The 15438-nt window shown below is 38.0% G+C and overlaps 1 protein-coding gene across 1 annotated transcript in view; it reads right to left on the bottom strand.

Moving 5' to 3' along the window:
• ZDHHC17 (zDHHC palmitoyltransferase 17) overlaps nt 1–15438 on the bottom strand; it is a 50381-nt gene that overhangs the window by 20182 nt on the left and 14761 nt on the right. Inside the window, exons 5-10 of the mRNA XM_077338868.1 lie at nt 13362–13506; nt 11367–11431; nt 10101–10263; nt 2702–2827; nt 2234–2376; nt 1310–1410 (exon numbers count right to left, since the gene is read on the bottom strand). Coding sequence (XP_077194983.1) covers nt 1310–1410; nt 2234–2376; nt 2702–2827; nt 10101–10263; nt 11367–11431; nt 13362–13506 — 743 coding nt within the window. The remainder of the gene's footprint in view (nt 1–1309; nt 1411–2233; nt 2377–2701; nt 2828–10100; nt 10264–11366; nt 11432–13361; nt 13507–15438) is intronic.

Raw genomic sequence — 15438 nt, 5'->3', positions numbered from 1 at the left:
TTGATCAAAATATACTACCAGAAGCAATTCTGTAGGAGCAGGTCCAAGGCTGCATTTCATAAGATATCATACTCCTCATCCTACAGAGAATAAAGATAGCACTGTGCAGTGCTGAAAATAATTTTATAAAAATGTAAGAAATAGAGCCCGACCACAATTTTTCTGCTTCTGCTGTGTAAAAACAAAGCAGGCATGTAATGTTTTTACTGAAGTTGTAGGCAACTTGACTGACAGCAGGACAAGTATAGTTTTGGCAGCTAATAATGAAGGTTTGCAACATTAATACATTACAATAAACTGATATATTGCATTGCAACTTCCCTGTGGCATGTGTGAAATGCATTCCTGCTTTGATCTGCTACAATATTCTGGAACAATACATACTGAAGGCAAAAGCTAGTAACAATGATTTAATGATCAATGCAGCTAGCAAGGAGAACAGGAGGTTACTGTTTGCAGAAAACATTAACAGACCTACAAGCAAGAAGGAAAAAGAGGAATGTCTCATGAGCCCAGGCAGCAGCGGACCAAGACAAACTCTAACTAGATTCAGGGACTGAAGAAATGTGTTGTGATAGAAGAAAGAAAACAAGATGGACACGTGAAGCTGATATTTCCCAATGATTTATAATCTTTTTAAAAAATCCTTGGCGGTAGGTCTCTAAATTCTTACAAACGTGTACTTTTAAATAAGACAAACAAAACAAAACCTACCCAGGAATATTATTTTGTCATAAATCAATTAAACATTCTGCAGTTTTGTATATGGAGTAATTCAAACCTAAAAGTTCTCAATTCAGTATTATAAAAAACTGCTACAGTTCTAAGTATATTTGTTGCTTATTTCTCTTCTGTATTCTTATTTGGAGCAGATTACAAACAAGAGATTAAAACTCTATTGATTCCTGAGACACCTTCAGAGGTAGATTCTGCCTTGTTCCAAACTCATGTATTTGCCTCCTCACTGCAATCATCTTCTTCTTTAATAATAGCCTTTTTGGATGTCCTTATAAACAAATGAACTCACGTTACACTGAATTAGACAATCTATGGAAGTCAGTATTGTCTGCTCTCCAGGAATTCAATATAAAAGCCTTTCACATCACTTACCACTTGATTCTTTTAACTAGAGATAATGGGTACTGAAACTGGGACCCTCTGTATGAAAAATGTTTCTTTCTCTGAGCTATGACCCCCCTTTCTTTTGTTCTTAACCTATGCACTTTTAACTCACCCTTAAATAATATATACAAGTCAGTAAAATAAAATGGCTTCAATAGCAAACAATTGAGCACAATATAAAGGATATCATTCCAAAACCAGAAAAACCATGTAACATACATCCAGAATTTTGTTGCTAGGTAGATTCCAAGAGGCAGTGCACTATGCATGGAGTGATCAAAAAATGATCTGTGGAACAACAAAAAGAAAGTTATAGAATAAAATGAAGATTTTATTCAAACCTGCTGTCCTGGATCATTCATTAATGTTTTTTTTTAATGTAGACTTTCAAAAGCCTAGCTGACATACATTACTGGCAGGTCACAGAATCACAGAGTTGGAAGGGACCTCCAGGGCCCATCAACCCTGTGCAGATGATGACCCCCCGCCAAAAAAAAAAGCCCTCAGAATTCCTGGTCAGTCTGGCCTATCTTGCTACAAAATGTCTTTAGTCCTCTGTGTGACTCTAAAATGGAAGTACTTAAGGCATGTGACAGAAGAATCTATAAGATTTCTCCAAATGTTTATTTCCTGTTGGTAAAAAATTCTTGCAAAATGTACAGAGAATAACTGATTTTCAAACTTTTGTGCTCAGGAGACCATGATTTCACAAGGATTTCACAAGGAGTAATACAGAACTCTTGCATTTACTCAAGCAATTCCATTGTTTAAAATATTTAAGAAACTTGCTTGACATGTTTCTTAAACTGAAAAGAAATAAAAGTCAAGGTACTTCCTAGAACCTTTCCTGATGCAAAAATCACTTGGCCTATTATTTATATTAAAAAAATGTAGGCATATAATGTTACATTTGCTTGACTAGTCAAAGTACAAAAATCTAAGAAGCTAGTTTTTAGAGGGATGTGCTTCTTAGTAGGTGGCTGCATTATAGAAGTACAATATAAAACAATGGATTCTTTTCAAGAATAATATTTTTATATATCAGACTATGTTTTACATAATAACCACATTTTCTTTCTCTTATAGAAGAATTCTTTCATCTAATACTTACTTGGAAAGAAACTGAACCATAGCCCAAACGCCACCATACATCAATCCTTTAATGAGCCAGGAATCAATGTCAAGGTCTGCTATAAACCCAACCAGCCAAATAACTAGGAAAGGTGTTCCTAGCATCACCTTCTGACGAAACTCCTACATAAAAATAAGACATTTGAACAAGCAGCTTAGATATTTAATAACCATTCTAAAAGTAAATTACTATACAATTTGATTCCAGAGACACTTCATAGAGAGTTTACTCTCATTAACCTTTTAAAAAGTATTTAATATTTGAAGTTTAGGAATGATCCCACCCTTCTCATCTTGCAGTGACAGGGAGAAGTAGGTTGGGAGGAGTCCATAATCCAAAGCCCTGATGATGGAATACCAGGAGGAAACCAGGACTTGAACAGGGCCACAATGTATATGAATGAGGAAAAGACATTGCAAGATCCAGCATTTAAATACCTCTTCTCACCTTATCAGCTCTCAGCTTGCGGAGGAATGAAGGATTGTCGTATCCTTTAGCCTGCCTTGCCTCCTGCAGGTGGTTTATCATCCAAACATTTTTTCTTTGTTTAGCTAAATCAAGTGGTGATTCACCCTAGGAAAGATACAAATGAAGTTTTTTCCCTTTGAATAAAGCTAAAGTAAAATAATTAAATTTTTGAAAATGTACCATTAAATATACATTGTGTCAGAGATAGTTTCTTCCATTGTTTTCTCAGTATAATCAGTTTTATCTGAAGAGTGATGACCGGGTGGCTATTTCATGAAACTAGTTTTCTTGCCTCAATGTAAGTTTTTTAGGTTCCCTTGGAGAAGATATGTAATAATGGTTGGGAGTTTAAAAACTTCACATGCTCAGCTTACTAGTCTGGAACAAGAATTTCCATCTTAAATATTAACAAGCAGCAGTTATTACCCTTCCATGTAATTTTTTCAGGAGACATGCTTACTGTGTAAATACCAGCAGCAGTGTAAATGTTCAGCCCACAAACATGGTGGATTAGAAGTACTGTAGTATGAGACAAGCAAGCATGTTCTAAAGCTCAACCCTAACTCACATTTGCATTGTATGTGGACATGCCTATGACCTATCAGTTGAACTATATACTTTGATTTTATGGTAAGAGGAAGAGGAAGAAGAAGAGTTGGTTCTTATATGCCGCTTTTACCTACCTGAAGGAGGCTCAAAGTGGCTTACAGTCGCCTTCCCATTCCTCTCCCCACAACAGACACCCTGTGAGGTGGGTAAGGCTGAGAGAGCTCTGATATCGCTGCGTGGTCAGAACAGTTTTATCAGCACCGTGGCGAGCCCAAGGTCACCCAGCTGGCTGCATGTGGTGGAGTGAACCCAGCACGCCAGAATTGAACCCAGCGCGCCAGATTAGAACTCCGCACTCCTAACCACTACACCAAACTGGCAGATGGCTTAGCCAGGACTTACATTTTACAAATCTGTATAGGAATTCCACACACAAACATTAAATCTAAAAAATGACCATTAGTCAAGATAGACCAGTATAACTCCAATCCTCTGCCATGTATACCTGCAGAACATCTGAATAGGACTTTTGTATCTGAAAGCCATATAAAGAGCCATATTAGATGTCATCATCAAGCAATAAATGTGTCTTACAATTTAATACTACTTAACACCCAAGTTACTAAACTCCTAACGAAATGAAAATGAACAGATAATGAGTTGATTGCCAGTATTCAATTGTCAGCCTGTATTCAATTTTATGTTCAAAGGAAGCTTTACTAACTAATTTTAAACATTCCCCTTCCCAATTCAAAGGATGAACAAAAGGGAATCTTCTGGTAGCCACCTAAACCTATGCACTGCTGAGTCTAGTAACCATTAAACCAATGTGCATTCTCCCTTGTCTAAGATATACTGTGTAATGGATTTGTGCCTACTTTCATCTGCAGATCTTAGCCCCTTTCATAAAATGATTTAAAGCAGAAATCTACATGAAATTATAGATGTAACTGCATAGTATCAGAGCAAGTAACTCACTCATCATACCTTTCTGAAATTCATTTGTGGTCCAAAATAGAGCTCACAATATGGGGTGGTACAGTGTACCTTAACCTACCACAGAGATTTCAAGTGACAGAAAGGTATAACTTTTTTACACCACAAGCAAGAAAGAATATAACTGTGTTCTTGCAGTGTAGAGGAGGCAAAAGACAACCAACTGAAGGTACCTCCAGCTCCAGTTTTGCACTCCTCCTCTCTTCTACTGAAGGTAACTCCCCTCCTAAACAAAGCATTCATGGAGGCTTGAAAAATGGCTGAATCCTCCATCGCTCGGCCCCCGCCTAAAAAAAAACGAGACAGGTACCAGGAACTGAAAAATAACCCAGAAAAGGCAAATTGCCTTCAAGATAGAGGATACATTGCAAGGATTACATATTTGAATCCCAGCATCAGTGGCAATTCAAACTCCAAGTGTGGCTATGAAATCTCAGCCACCAAGTCCCTATCAGGGAATTAAATATTAGTGGAAACTAGACAATACTATTTGTTGGTTCTTAGGGAGAGTGTCCATCCATTTCCATGGCTACGGACAATCAAAAGATTCCGTTTTTCCTTGGGCATTAAGATTTCTTACCAGCAAAGAAGAAGAAACCAATGAACTGTACTAGTCGCAGCATAAAACAAACATGACTGAGCTCAAAACCTACCCATAGACCAACTAGTTTCTATGGGGTGGGGGAAAGCTTCATAAACAGGAAACAAAGTCACTTGGCCAGTGGACAATCACTTAATTTGCAAGAAAATGCCCAGTATAAATGCTATTCCCTAGATTTACTTTCTCTTGTACAATTATCACATCCAAGATCAGATAACATGGAAAATGAGAAGTCTAAAGAACAGCCTTTTTCAACCTTCTGACCATGGAGGAGCCCCTGAAATAAATTTTTAGGCTTCAAGGACCCCTGGAAGTGATGTCAGCTGGCTACACCTCCCTGCCACACCTCCTGGAAGTGGCATAACTATCTGTACTCTTCACCCTTATTTCACTCTCTCCTTCTACCTTTATTATAACTTCAGGATCTTTGCCTCATGTAGCCCAGAAAGGGCAGGAGCTGAGAAGACAACCTGGATCTCCCATACCATACCTGACCCCCTTTGATTTTTACATCCACAGCCTACCCCAAAGCTCTCCAGGTGGAGGCAGCAAGTTCCCTAGCTTGTGGCCAAGTCCATTTAGCCAGGAGGAGAAAGGCTGCTGGACCCCCTCCAGAGCTCCTGCGGACCCCCAGGGGTCCACAGACCCCTAGTTGGGAATCCCTGATCTAGAACCTATATCCATTACTCAGTGTTAAGCATACAAGCACATTTTGACAATTTTAGAGAAATCAAGGGCAGCCTAATACTATGCAGCAATCAAAATCTTTTAATATACTATAAGTCAATGCTCAGAATTCAACACATATAACTTTTAATGCATGTTAAGAGCGATTATCAAAATAAAACCAACTGCCATGGTTAATTTTACCCACAGTAAATATATATCAATACGCTGAAATGTTCACAAGCACAAACATTTTTCTGATTGAGATGGAATGTAATGCTATTTTTTTTCTTTCCTTGATAACACAGGTTATAATGCAAGAACCTACCTGAAGGTTTCTTCTCTTCAGTGAAGTGATGTCATTCAAAGTTGCTAGGTTATGCCTCCTTTCATTCAAGGCAGGGCTATACAAATTTTTGTAGACTGCATTGGCTAAGTTGACCCTCCAGGCTTAGTATAGCTCAGTTCCATAATAGATTTTGTGTCTAATTGGTTTTTGGGTTTTTTTCTGATGACTTCATCCCACTGAAGATAAGAAACCTTCAGGTAATTACCACTGTTTTGTTTTTCTTCAGTGAAGGAAGTCACAAGCTGGCTATATGCCCAAGCTGCAACCTGTATGGGATCCTCATTTTTATTTTTATTCTGTTCCACCACTATTATTTCACACCTTTCTGCCAACTGAAGCTTCAATAGATTTTAACTGGTCCCAGCTGTCAGGTCTTATAAACAGATATAAAAGGTGGTCCAGATTGCAGCTCTATAGCTTTCTTCTTCTGAGAAGAAAACTTTAGATTCTGACAATTTGAAAGGATCAAATGGAGTTGCTCAAGGCCTGCAACACTTCAAAAAGGTTCTCAGTAGGCAACTGAGCTTTGAATAGCAGACCTAATGGGAGGTGCCAATTGTATGGCTCCTTTGAAGGGAAGCCTAATGGTGCCTATGGGACAGACAGTGCTGCAACCTGTTTTTTAAAGTATCCGGTCTTAAAACTTGATTCCAGCCTTCATGTAGAAAGGGAATTATGTCTTTTGTAAGCAGCTTTCAGTGGATCCAGCTATTTAGCACTAGCCTACTTCTGAATGTCTGCCACATACGATTAGTGAGACATACAATTGGAAGAAAGTTTTTTAGACTGTAACATGATGTAAACCAGGGGTAGTCAACTTGTGGTCCTCCAGATGTTCATGGACTACAATTCCCATGAGCCTCTGCCAGCAAACACTGGCAGGGGCTCATGGGAATTGTAGTCCATGAATATCTGGAGGACCACAGGTTGACTACCCCTGATGTAAACTACTTAAACTTGGAAATCCCAGTTCTTCTAAATCTGCCTGTCCAATCTCTAAGCTGTTAGCTGGAGTCAAATAAGGTATGAGTGGTGAATTGATTCTTGTTCAATGAGAACCCTTCTGCTTGGAAATCTCTATGATGGAGGTACTGACATCTTCACTAGTTATGAAAATCACCTTCGTTGCCTCCTTTGACATTTTGTTCAGGCCTCAGCTAATCAGCGTGATTGGAAAGGTGTTCAGCAGACCACTGGATCAATGGCATGTGCATGCATCCTCTCCCTCTGCCCTGGGATCATAGAAACTGGTTAGAAACTTGGTAAGTATCCCAAAACAAATTGTGATTTTTCCAGAAAATCTTTTTGTTTGAACTCTATTCTCCAAGATCTAAATCCTTCCTGCTCAGCTAGTTGGCTTAGAGGTTTGTAAGACTGTGCATGTATATCACTTTCAGACCTATCAATTTTTCTCTGCCCAATCAACCAGGATTTTGGGCTCCCAGAGGATCTGGTACATCCTTGCCGGTGGATGTGAGCCTTGACCGTAGTACTAACTATGCACATTAGCACATACTTGTTTTTCAATAGGTTCTGGAAGCAATCAGTGATAATCCCAAGTTTCAAGCAGTTCATACAGTTCATTTCTTCCAACAGGCTCCATCTGCCTTGGACAATCTGATCTGGCAGGGGGGCTGCAAGGGGGCTGGGGGCAGGAGACAGTGTGCTAGTGGCCCATTGTATTTAACAGTACAATGGGCTTTTAATCTAGTCTGAAATAATGTACAAGCTCTTGCAGTGATGGAACAATTGCAAATCCATTCAAAGACTTAGGCCTCTCATTTGTTAAACTTAGAAGAACCAAATAGAGAAGATTCCAGTAAAAACAACCATGCTTTTAAATCTCAAATGTCATTTATTTATTATAAAGCTCATAAAGAAAAAGCTAAATACTGACTATAGCACAATGCTATATTGTCAGTTTTTAAAAAATATCACTTTACAAACTGGGAGTGACCAATATTCTACAAGTCATATTTCAATATCCACATCATATGCACAGAATTAACCTAATCATTTCTTCTGGGCAAGAAGCAACCTGAAAGGTATTTTCAAGCAGTCCTGGCACATGCAAGACAATTTGTTTGGTAAATTCATACATTTGTGTTGACTTGTGTATACTTGTAAAAATTATTATGGAGTTACTCTGTTCAATATGTAGCTGATTAAGTACTGATTTAAAATGCATGGAGATAAGCCTTGGGCTACATACATCTCTTCATTAAAGCTTCCACTTTATGAAGATGAGAAAAGGCACACACAACAAAGAGAAGTTGCAATAGTTGTTAGCCTGGGAGTTTGACTACCCAGCCATTCAAATCACTTCATATTATTATAGAATAGGTTTTTTTTTTAAATCCTTGTAAGTCTAACTCTTTGTCAACAAAATCAAAAGCAGTGCTGAAAGTAGGACTGGGGTTGAATCTAAACTGCTTATTCCAGTAGCAGAATGGAACTTCCTTGCCTCCCCCTCACACAACAGACTGCTGAATTCCATGAAATGCTGTTCCTGGGGGGAGGGGGGGCAGGGGACCTTGAGGAATGACATGAGGGGAAAGGGAGAATTGGGGTAAATTGCCCATTTATTCTGGATCCAACCCACTGTGAGCAATGCATTATCAGCAAGCATCTGAATAAGAAAATAATAATGCTCTGCACCACAGCCCTTTCTTCCCCTTTTCTTTCATGTGGTATAAAATGGCTCAGAGAGAGAGTCCTTTACCACAGAAAGGAGGAACTATCCTGCTCTTTCACTCATAGATCATGAACTATTTCACAATGCATGGAGGAAGTTTCTCTGAAAACTAAAAGAAGCTCTAGTGATTATAAGATAAGAAACGTGTGACAAAGAGGACCTTTCTTACAATACCAGTGCAATTCCCAACCATTTCAGGAAACACAGATAGGTAGGGAAATAAATAGTAACGGCAGGCCCAACTGATATACTTCAGAAGATGTTAGCAGCTATCCACTTTTTTCTTTAGACAATTTATCCACCATATACACTGCTGAAATCATGTGGTAATACTTGATATTCAACATTCAGTACAGAGATGATTCAATGTTCACTCTGTCCTGGCTATTTTTTTTAAGGAGGGGTGGGGGTGCCAAAAATTATTGACTGACAACAGACTAGAGCAGGGGTAGTCAAACTGCAGCCCTCCAGATGTCCATGGACTACAATTCCCAGGAGCCCCTGCCAGCATTCGCTGGCAGGGGCTCCTGGGAATTGTAGTCCATGGACATCTGGAGGGCCGCAGTTTGACTACCCCTGGACTAGAGTATCTGGACATTAAGAAGCAAATACATTCACAAAAATAACTTCCTAATTGTCACCAGGTCAAAGTCAATAGAAGGAATAAGGCACATGACTTTTAGGGAGTATATATACTGGTTTACTGATAATACATTTTAGGGCAGCTGCCTGGTCATACTTTTTATATTCTTTATATGTGAATAGATAAAGCTGCCTTTTATTGAGCCAGAATGCTGCTCTTTTAATGGTAGCCATATTCACTTTGACTCTCCGGCTCTTCTGCAACACCTCTTAAAGTGGAGATGCCATGGAAAAGATGCACAGCCCATATATATAACATTCAACACAGCAGATTTTCTACTGACAGTAAACTTGCTTGAGTCATATTCACTCTTCCAATAAATTACAATGCAATTCAGACACCTCACCACAAGACTACTACTTTTCCTCTCTTGCTACTATGTTGCTTTCTAAGTAAAAACAGGTCTGCAGAAAGCCTCTGTAACCAACTGCTGCTTGTCAATGATTGAGGAGAAAACACAGATGTTCCAGACTAGAAGATATTTAAAGATAAAAATCTCTGCAGAGCTAGTTCATAATCTATGAAGTGAAAGGAAGAAAGCGGTAAGATATATATATTTTTAGTGAGGCAATTTTAAAAACATAATTTATAATTATTTTAGGAGCTGGGAACTGTTCAACATGCTGGGGCGGCATGAATAGAGGAGGAACAGATACAAGGAAAGAGGGATGCTAAAGATAGGGTGCATAGCCACTGCATGGAGAAAGGAAGAGTAAGGGCTGAAATACATGATTCAGAGGGATGAGGTGGGGAACAAAGACATGAAACAGAAAAGGACAGCAGGTATGTATTCACAAGAAAGAAATGCAAACCTTATAACAAGTAATCTATGGAAAGGGCTACTAAATTTCATACCAGTTAAAAACAAGTAATATTTACCTTGATATTTTGAGCATCAACATTAGCTCCAGCTTCTAGAAGGAGACTAATCACTGTAGTATTCCCTGCCAGTACTGCCCAGTGTAATGCTGTATTCTTATGATATTTGTCTCCTAGATTCACTGAAACATTAAAAGTAAGCAGCAACCGTGTTGGATCCACACTGAAAAAGAAAAGAAAAGCTAAATCTGGATATAGAACACACCATTATATTTACATAAACTGAAGGATCTAATCACTTCCATGCAATACGGGTAAAATCTCTTTCTCCAATGTATAAAGCTCTAATGAGTTAGCCTTCCCCTCACTCCCACAACACAAACTCTATGAAGAAAGTGCTAATTATCAGTTTCTACTCCAGGTACAATGTTCAAAAGCGAGAACAAGGAATTAAAAAAATGAGGGGTGCAGAGATCCTTAGCATTTTTAATGAACACAAAGGTATTTCATTTGTATTGCAAAACTTAATACCTTCCCCTCTAACGCCCAAGGAGTACTTTCATTACGAAACCTGAAGATCAACAAGCTAGCCTACTTCTAGGAACGAACACAGAGACAAAAGGAAAGTACCTGGCTGGCAGAAGGCATGCCATTGTGCTTGCCTTCAGAACATAATGTAGCTTCTGTATTATTGCAAAGCCATCTTTAAAAATTTCTGCTCATCTTAATAAACAAAAATATAGTAAGATATTATGTAGCTTCTGTATTATTGTAAAGCCATCTTTCAAAATTTCTGCTCATCTTAAATAACAAATCTATAATAAGGCAAATCATTGATGACTGTTCAGTCTAAAATGCATTTTAACTATTCAGACTTCAAATACAATTTCTACTAATTAAAGAAATACAAAATGTGGAAGGGTGGGATGATGAAGACATCCTAGTTTGTCTGTGAGATGGAAGAAACCTGAGGGCAGCTCACTGTAATACCACAGAGGAAAATCTTCTTATTCAATAAAGGGGATGCAAAGTATTGCACCTTTTCATCTCACTCCTCATACAACACTCTTCAAATGCTGATGAATCCTTCTCATTAATTTTTAGAAATAAAACTTTATATTCTAACATAGCCAAAAGAATAAACATATAAAAATCTATTTTTATAAAGTTTATATTCTATTTGACTAAAATACAGAGTTTCACATAATCACAGTTTGAAATTGAGCCTCCGGGGAGGGCGGTATAGAAGTATGATAGATAGATAGATAAATAGATAAATAAATAGATAGATAGATAGATAAATAAATAAATAAATAAGAAAATTACCTGTGTGTTCTGTAAGCCGCCCACATTAAAGGAGTCATTCCATTTTGATCCATCATGTCTACATCCTAATGTAAAGAGCAACAGGTAACCACACAAGTAAAACAATTAAAGAACAAATTTTCAGATGACTGAAGCAGACATTAAATCATAATAAATTATCAAAACCTGTTGCAATGACCCAAACACTGTTGACATAAATATTTTTAATAACTGAGATTCTCCTCCACTGCAAAAATAGTAATGCAGAACTACAATACAAGAAAATAATCATAATGCATGCTATAGCACCATCTACTGTTACAAAGTCAATCACTTTTATTAACCAGTTGCTCAATACACTGTTCAAAGATTAAACAATAAGATTCTGTGGGAAAGTTTAAGGGAATAAACATACTGGGCAGAACCCAAAGGGCAGCTAGTTCCATGTACCCCAGGCTTTGGATTTCTATTTCTTGAATAGAAAACTTCCCTACCATATAAGACAACCATAAATAGAAAAATTGTTTTTTGGGGTAGGGTCTTTCCCCCTACACAAATAAATAAAATAAAATAAAAATTCAATAGATCTATCGAATAAGCCTTAGGCTTAGCTCAAATATTTTTTTTATTCCAGTCATTATCAGCAACTCTTACTTAACTAATCAATATAGTTACTATTAAATCTTCATAAATTAAAAAATGCTTCAGAAATAAGTACAGCTAACTAGAAAATAAGTCTGAAATAGTACATCTGTGCTATTAGGATACTTTATAATATTTATACAATATTGATTTGGAAGTTAGATGGAGGTAATGAAAGATGACTGGCAGTTCAGGAAACTATGAAGAAGCATGAAGGTACTTAGAGATACAAAGTAAGCCTCTACTCAAGGACTCCTGCACCATTCTCTGACTACCGAAATATCAGTGTCAGTAGTAGCAAAAACTGCTAAAGCACTCAGGACCCACTGGCCCCTAGTCATGGAATCTACACACTTTTCAGAAATAATAGATTTTAAAGAATCTGACTCTAAAGGCCATGCACTGATATATAAAACTACAAATATCTTTCTGAAAACAAAACATATTGCAGTATATAAAACTGAATGTTAAATAATCTCGTTATCGTCCAGGGCCTCAATAGGTTCCTTTAGTTTGACTGAAGGTCCTCCTTTCAATGCCCAACATCTGGGAGAGTCTTTTACATTTACTGAAAACGAATCCTTTTGAAGCATATGAGCAAAATGTGTGGATATTTGATTAGAATTCCTTGGGTTTTCTCCAGTTGTGGTTAAGAATATGAGCTATTCTGAAGTTGTAAGGCTGGCTAGGAAAATGATTGTTGAGTGTGACTACACCAGAACAGAGACCCATAAAAGATATGCATGCTTTACTTTTGCAGTGGGGATTTCTGCCTCTTTGACACTCCCCTCTTATCTAAGTCTCCTTACAACTTCTGGCCATAGGCATACTGAATATTCTGCCAACCAGAGAGCTCAGGAGACACCTCGAATGATACTTTAAACGGAACATGGAATTTCATGTAAATTATATGTTACTTTAAAAATGTAAGGCCTTTCTAGGGCCCCATTGTGGAGAACGGCAGGGTATAAACTGAATAATAAATATAAATGAACATTTATGAGTGCTGCACTGTATTTTTACACATATACAAAATATAGCAGATAAGGTAAAGAAGTTACTATTTTCAATACAACATCCTGGGAATAAGATATCATAAAATTATACCAAGTGAATTAAACCCCCAGAAAAGCATTTTTTTCCTAAAACAAAGAAACAAAAAAGCTCTGAGAAAAAGAAATGAAGCAATAACTGTATAACAGCTGTACATTTAAGCTGAAGAGCTTTAAATTATATCACAAAAGAAGCCAAGAGCAGCTTACTAGCTAGTCCTGGAATGTTGTGATATACAATATTTAACAATGGACAATCCAGTAAAATAGAGCCTGCAAACAAAATAACCACTAAAAAGTATACACATTATAGAACATTTACCTGTCCCTTGGCTATTAGATACGCAACAATAGAGGTATGTCCAAACTGGGCTGCCAAGTGAATACAACTGCATCCTTCTCCATCAATTAAAGATGGATCGGCACCATATTTCATTAGCTGTACAACCATTGATAAATGACCCTGTCTAAAATAAGAATATGTGATATAGAAAATATTTTGTTACATTTTTTAAAAAAACATCCTAAAATAAATGCATACTCCTGAAAGGAATAATTTCCAGCATCCCTCTTCCCCACATATCAACCCAGACTATCCTCTACTTTAGGAAGAACTGAGGAACAGCAAGAAACTCACTTTTTCCACAATGCCCCTGGAAATGTTTGAATATATATCTCAGAAAGCATCTCCCCTTTAGAAATTTTGAGCATGTGATTCTTTTATTAAGCTGAACAGTTTAATCTGCTGTCCAATCACACACAATAATTTTATTTCTGATATTCTCAGCACAGAGGGCCTGGAGTGCAGACAAGCAAGCCGGATTTGATTCCGCACTCCCCCACATGCAACCAGCTGGGTGACCTTGGGCTCACCACAGCACTGATAAAGCTGTTCTGACTGAGCAGTAATATCAGGCCTCTCTCAGCCTCACCTACCTCACAGGGTGTCTGTGGTGGGGAGAGGAAAGGGAAGGTGAATGTAAGCCAATCTGAGACTCTTTTGGATAGAGAAAAGCGGCATATACGAACCAACACTACTACTACTTCTTCTAGCACTGAATTTTTACATTATAATTGTCACTTCCTGGAGGACATAAGAAGAATCCTGCTACATCTGACTAAGGGTCCATCTAATTTAGCATACTGACTCACAAAGTGGCCTACCACTTCCTCTGGATGGCCAACAACAGTATAGAGGTCATTGCCTTCCCCTGATGTTGTCTCCTGGCTCTGGGAGTCAGAGAATTAGTGCCCTTTTTTGTGTAAAGTTGTAGTTTCTTTTGCCCATCCTGCCCATCAGCTTCATTGGATGCTCTTGAGTTCTAATATTTTGGGAGAGGGAAATAAATTTCTCATTGTCAACTCTCTCCACCCCATGCATAAAGTTATGCTTAGTTGTCTGAAGTACCAGACTCTTCAGCCTTTCCTCATAGGGAAGGGGCTCCAACTTCCTAACCATCTTGGTTGCCCTCTTCTGTATTTTTCCCAGTTCTGCAATGTCCTTTTGGTAACCAAAACTATAGACAGTATTCTAAATGAGGCTACACCATACATCAATACAGGGAATTACAATACTGACCGTTTTATTATGAATGCCTTTCTTAAGAATCCATAATTTAGAATTAGCCTTTTTTTTTACTACTGCAGCACACTGGATTGATACTTTCATTGAGCTATCCATTATGACCTCAAGATATTTTCTCAGCTTCAGCAAGTTCAGACCCCTCAAGCATACACTTGAAGCTGGGATTGGTTGTCCCAATGTGAATCACCTTATATTTATCAACACTGAACTTCATTTCCCACATTGTTACCCATTCGCCCAGTTTGTGGAGGTCCTCTTGGAGCTTGGTTTTCATCAACCTAAATAATTTTATATCATCTGCAAACTGTGCCACTACAATACTCATCCCTGGTTCCAGATCACTGAATAAATTAAATTATTGGTATTGGCACCAATACAAATCCTTGTGGGACTCTACTGCTTACCTCTCTTCTCTCTGAGAAATATCCATTGATTCCTACTCTTTGCTTCCTGTCATTTGGGCAGTTTTTAACTATAAAAGAACCCATTCTCTTATCTCAAGACTGCTAAGTTTACTCAGGAGTCTAAGGTGAGGTACTTTGTCAAAAGACTTTTGAAAGTCCCATATATATTATCATGCACATATTTGCTTCTATATAAAGTTCAGGAAGTAAGTACAGGATTAAGTTGTCACATTCAAACAGACCCACTATTTCACTGGAACCTCCTTTTATCAGAGTGTTTAATAGGTTGAAAGTTCAAGATGTCTGAGAAACAAGAAGAATTCAAGGCTGCCAGGAAGAGGGCCTGAGGGGATAAAATGCCCAGGGCCCAAGTTAGCTGGAGGATCCCTGCAACCAGCATCACGCTGCAG

The sequence above is a fragment of the Paroedura picta genome, chromosome 5, assembly GCF_049243985.1.
Source record: "Paroedura picta isolate Pp20150507F chromosome 5, Ppicta_v3.0, whole genome shotgun sequence".
Classification (NCBI taxonomy): Eukaryota; Metazoa; Chordata; class Lepidosauria; order Squamata; family Gekkonidae; genus Paroedura; species Paroedura picta.
Note: the sequence above shows the minus strand (reverse complement) of the source record. Positions and strands in the feature narration are given on the sequence as shown.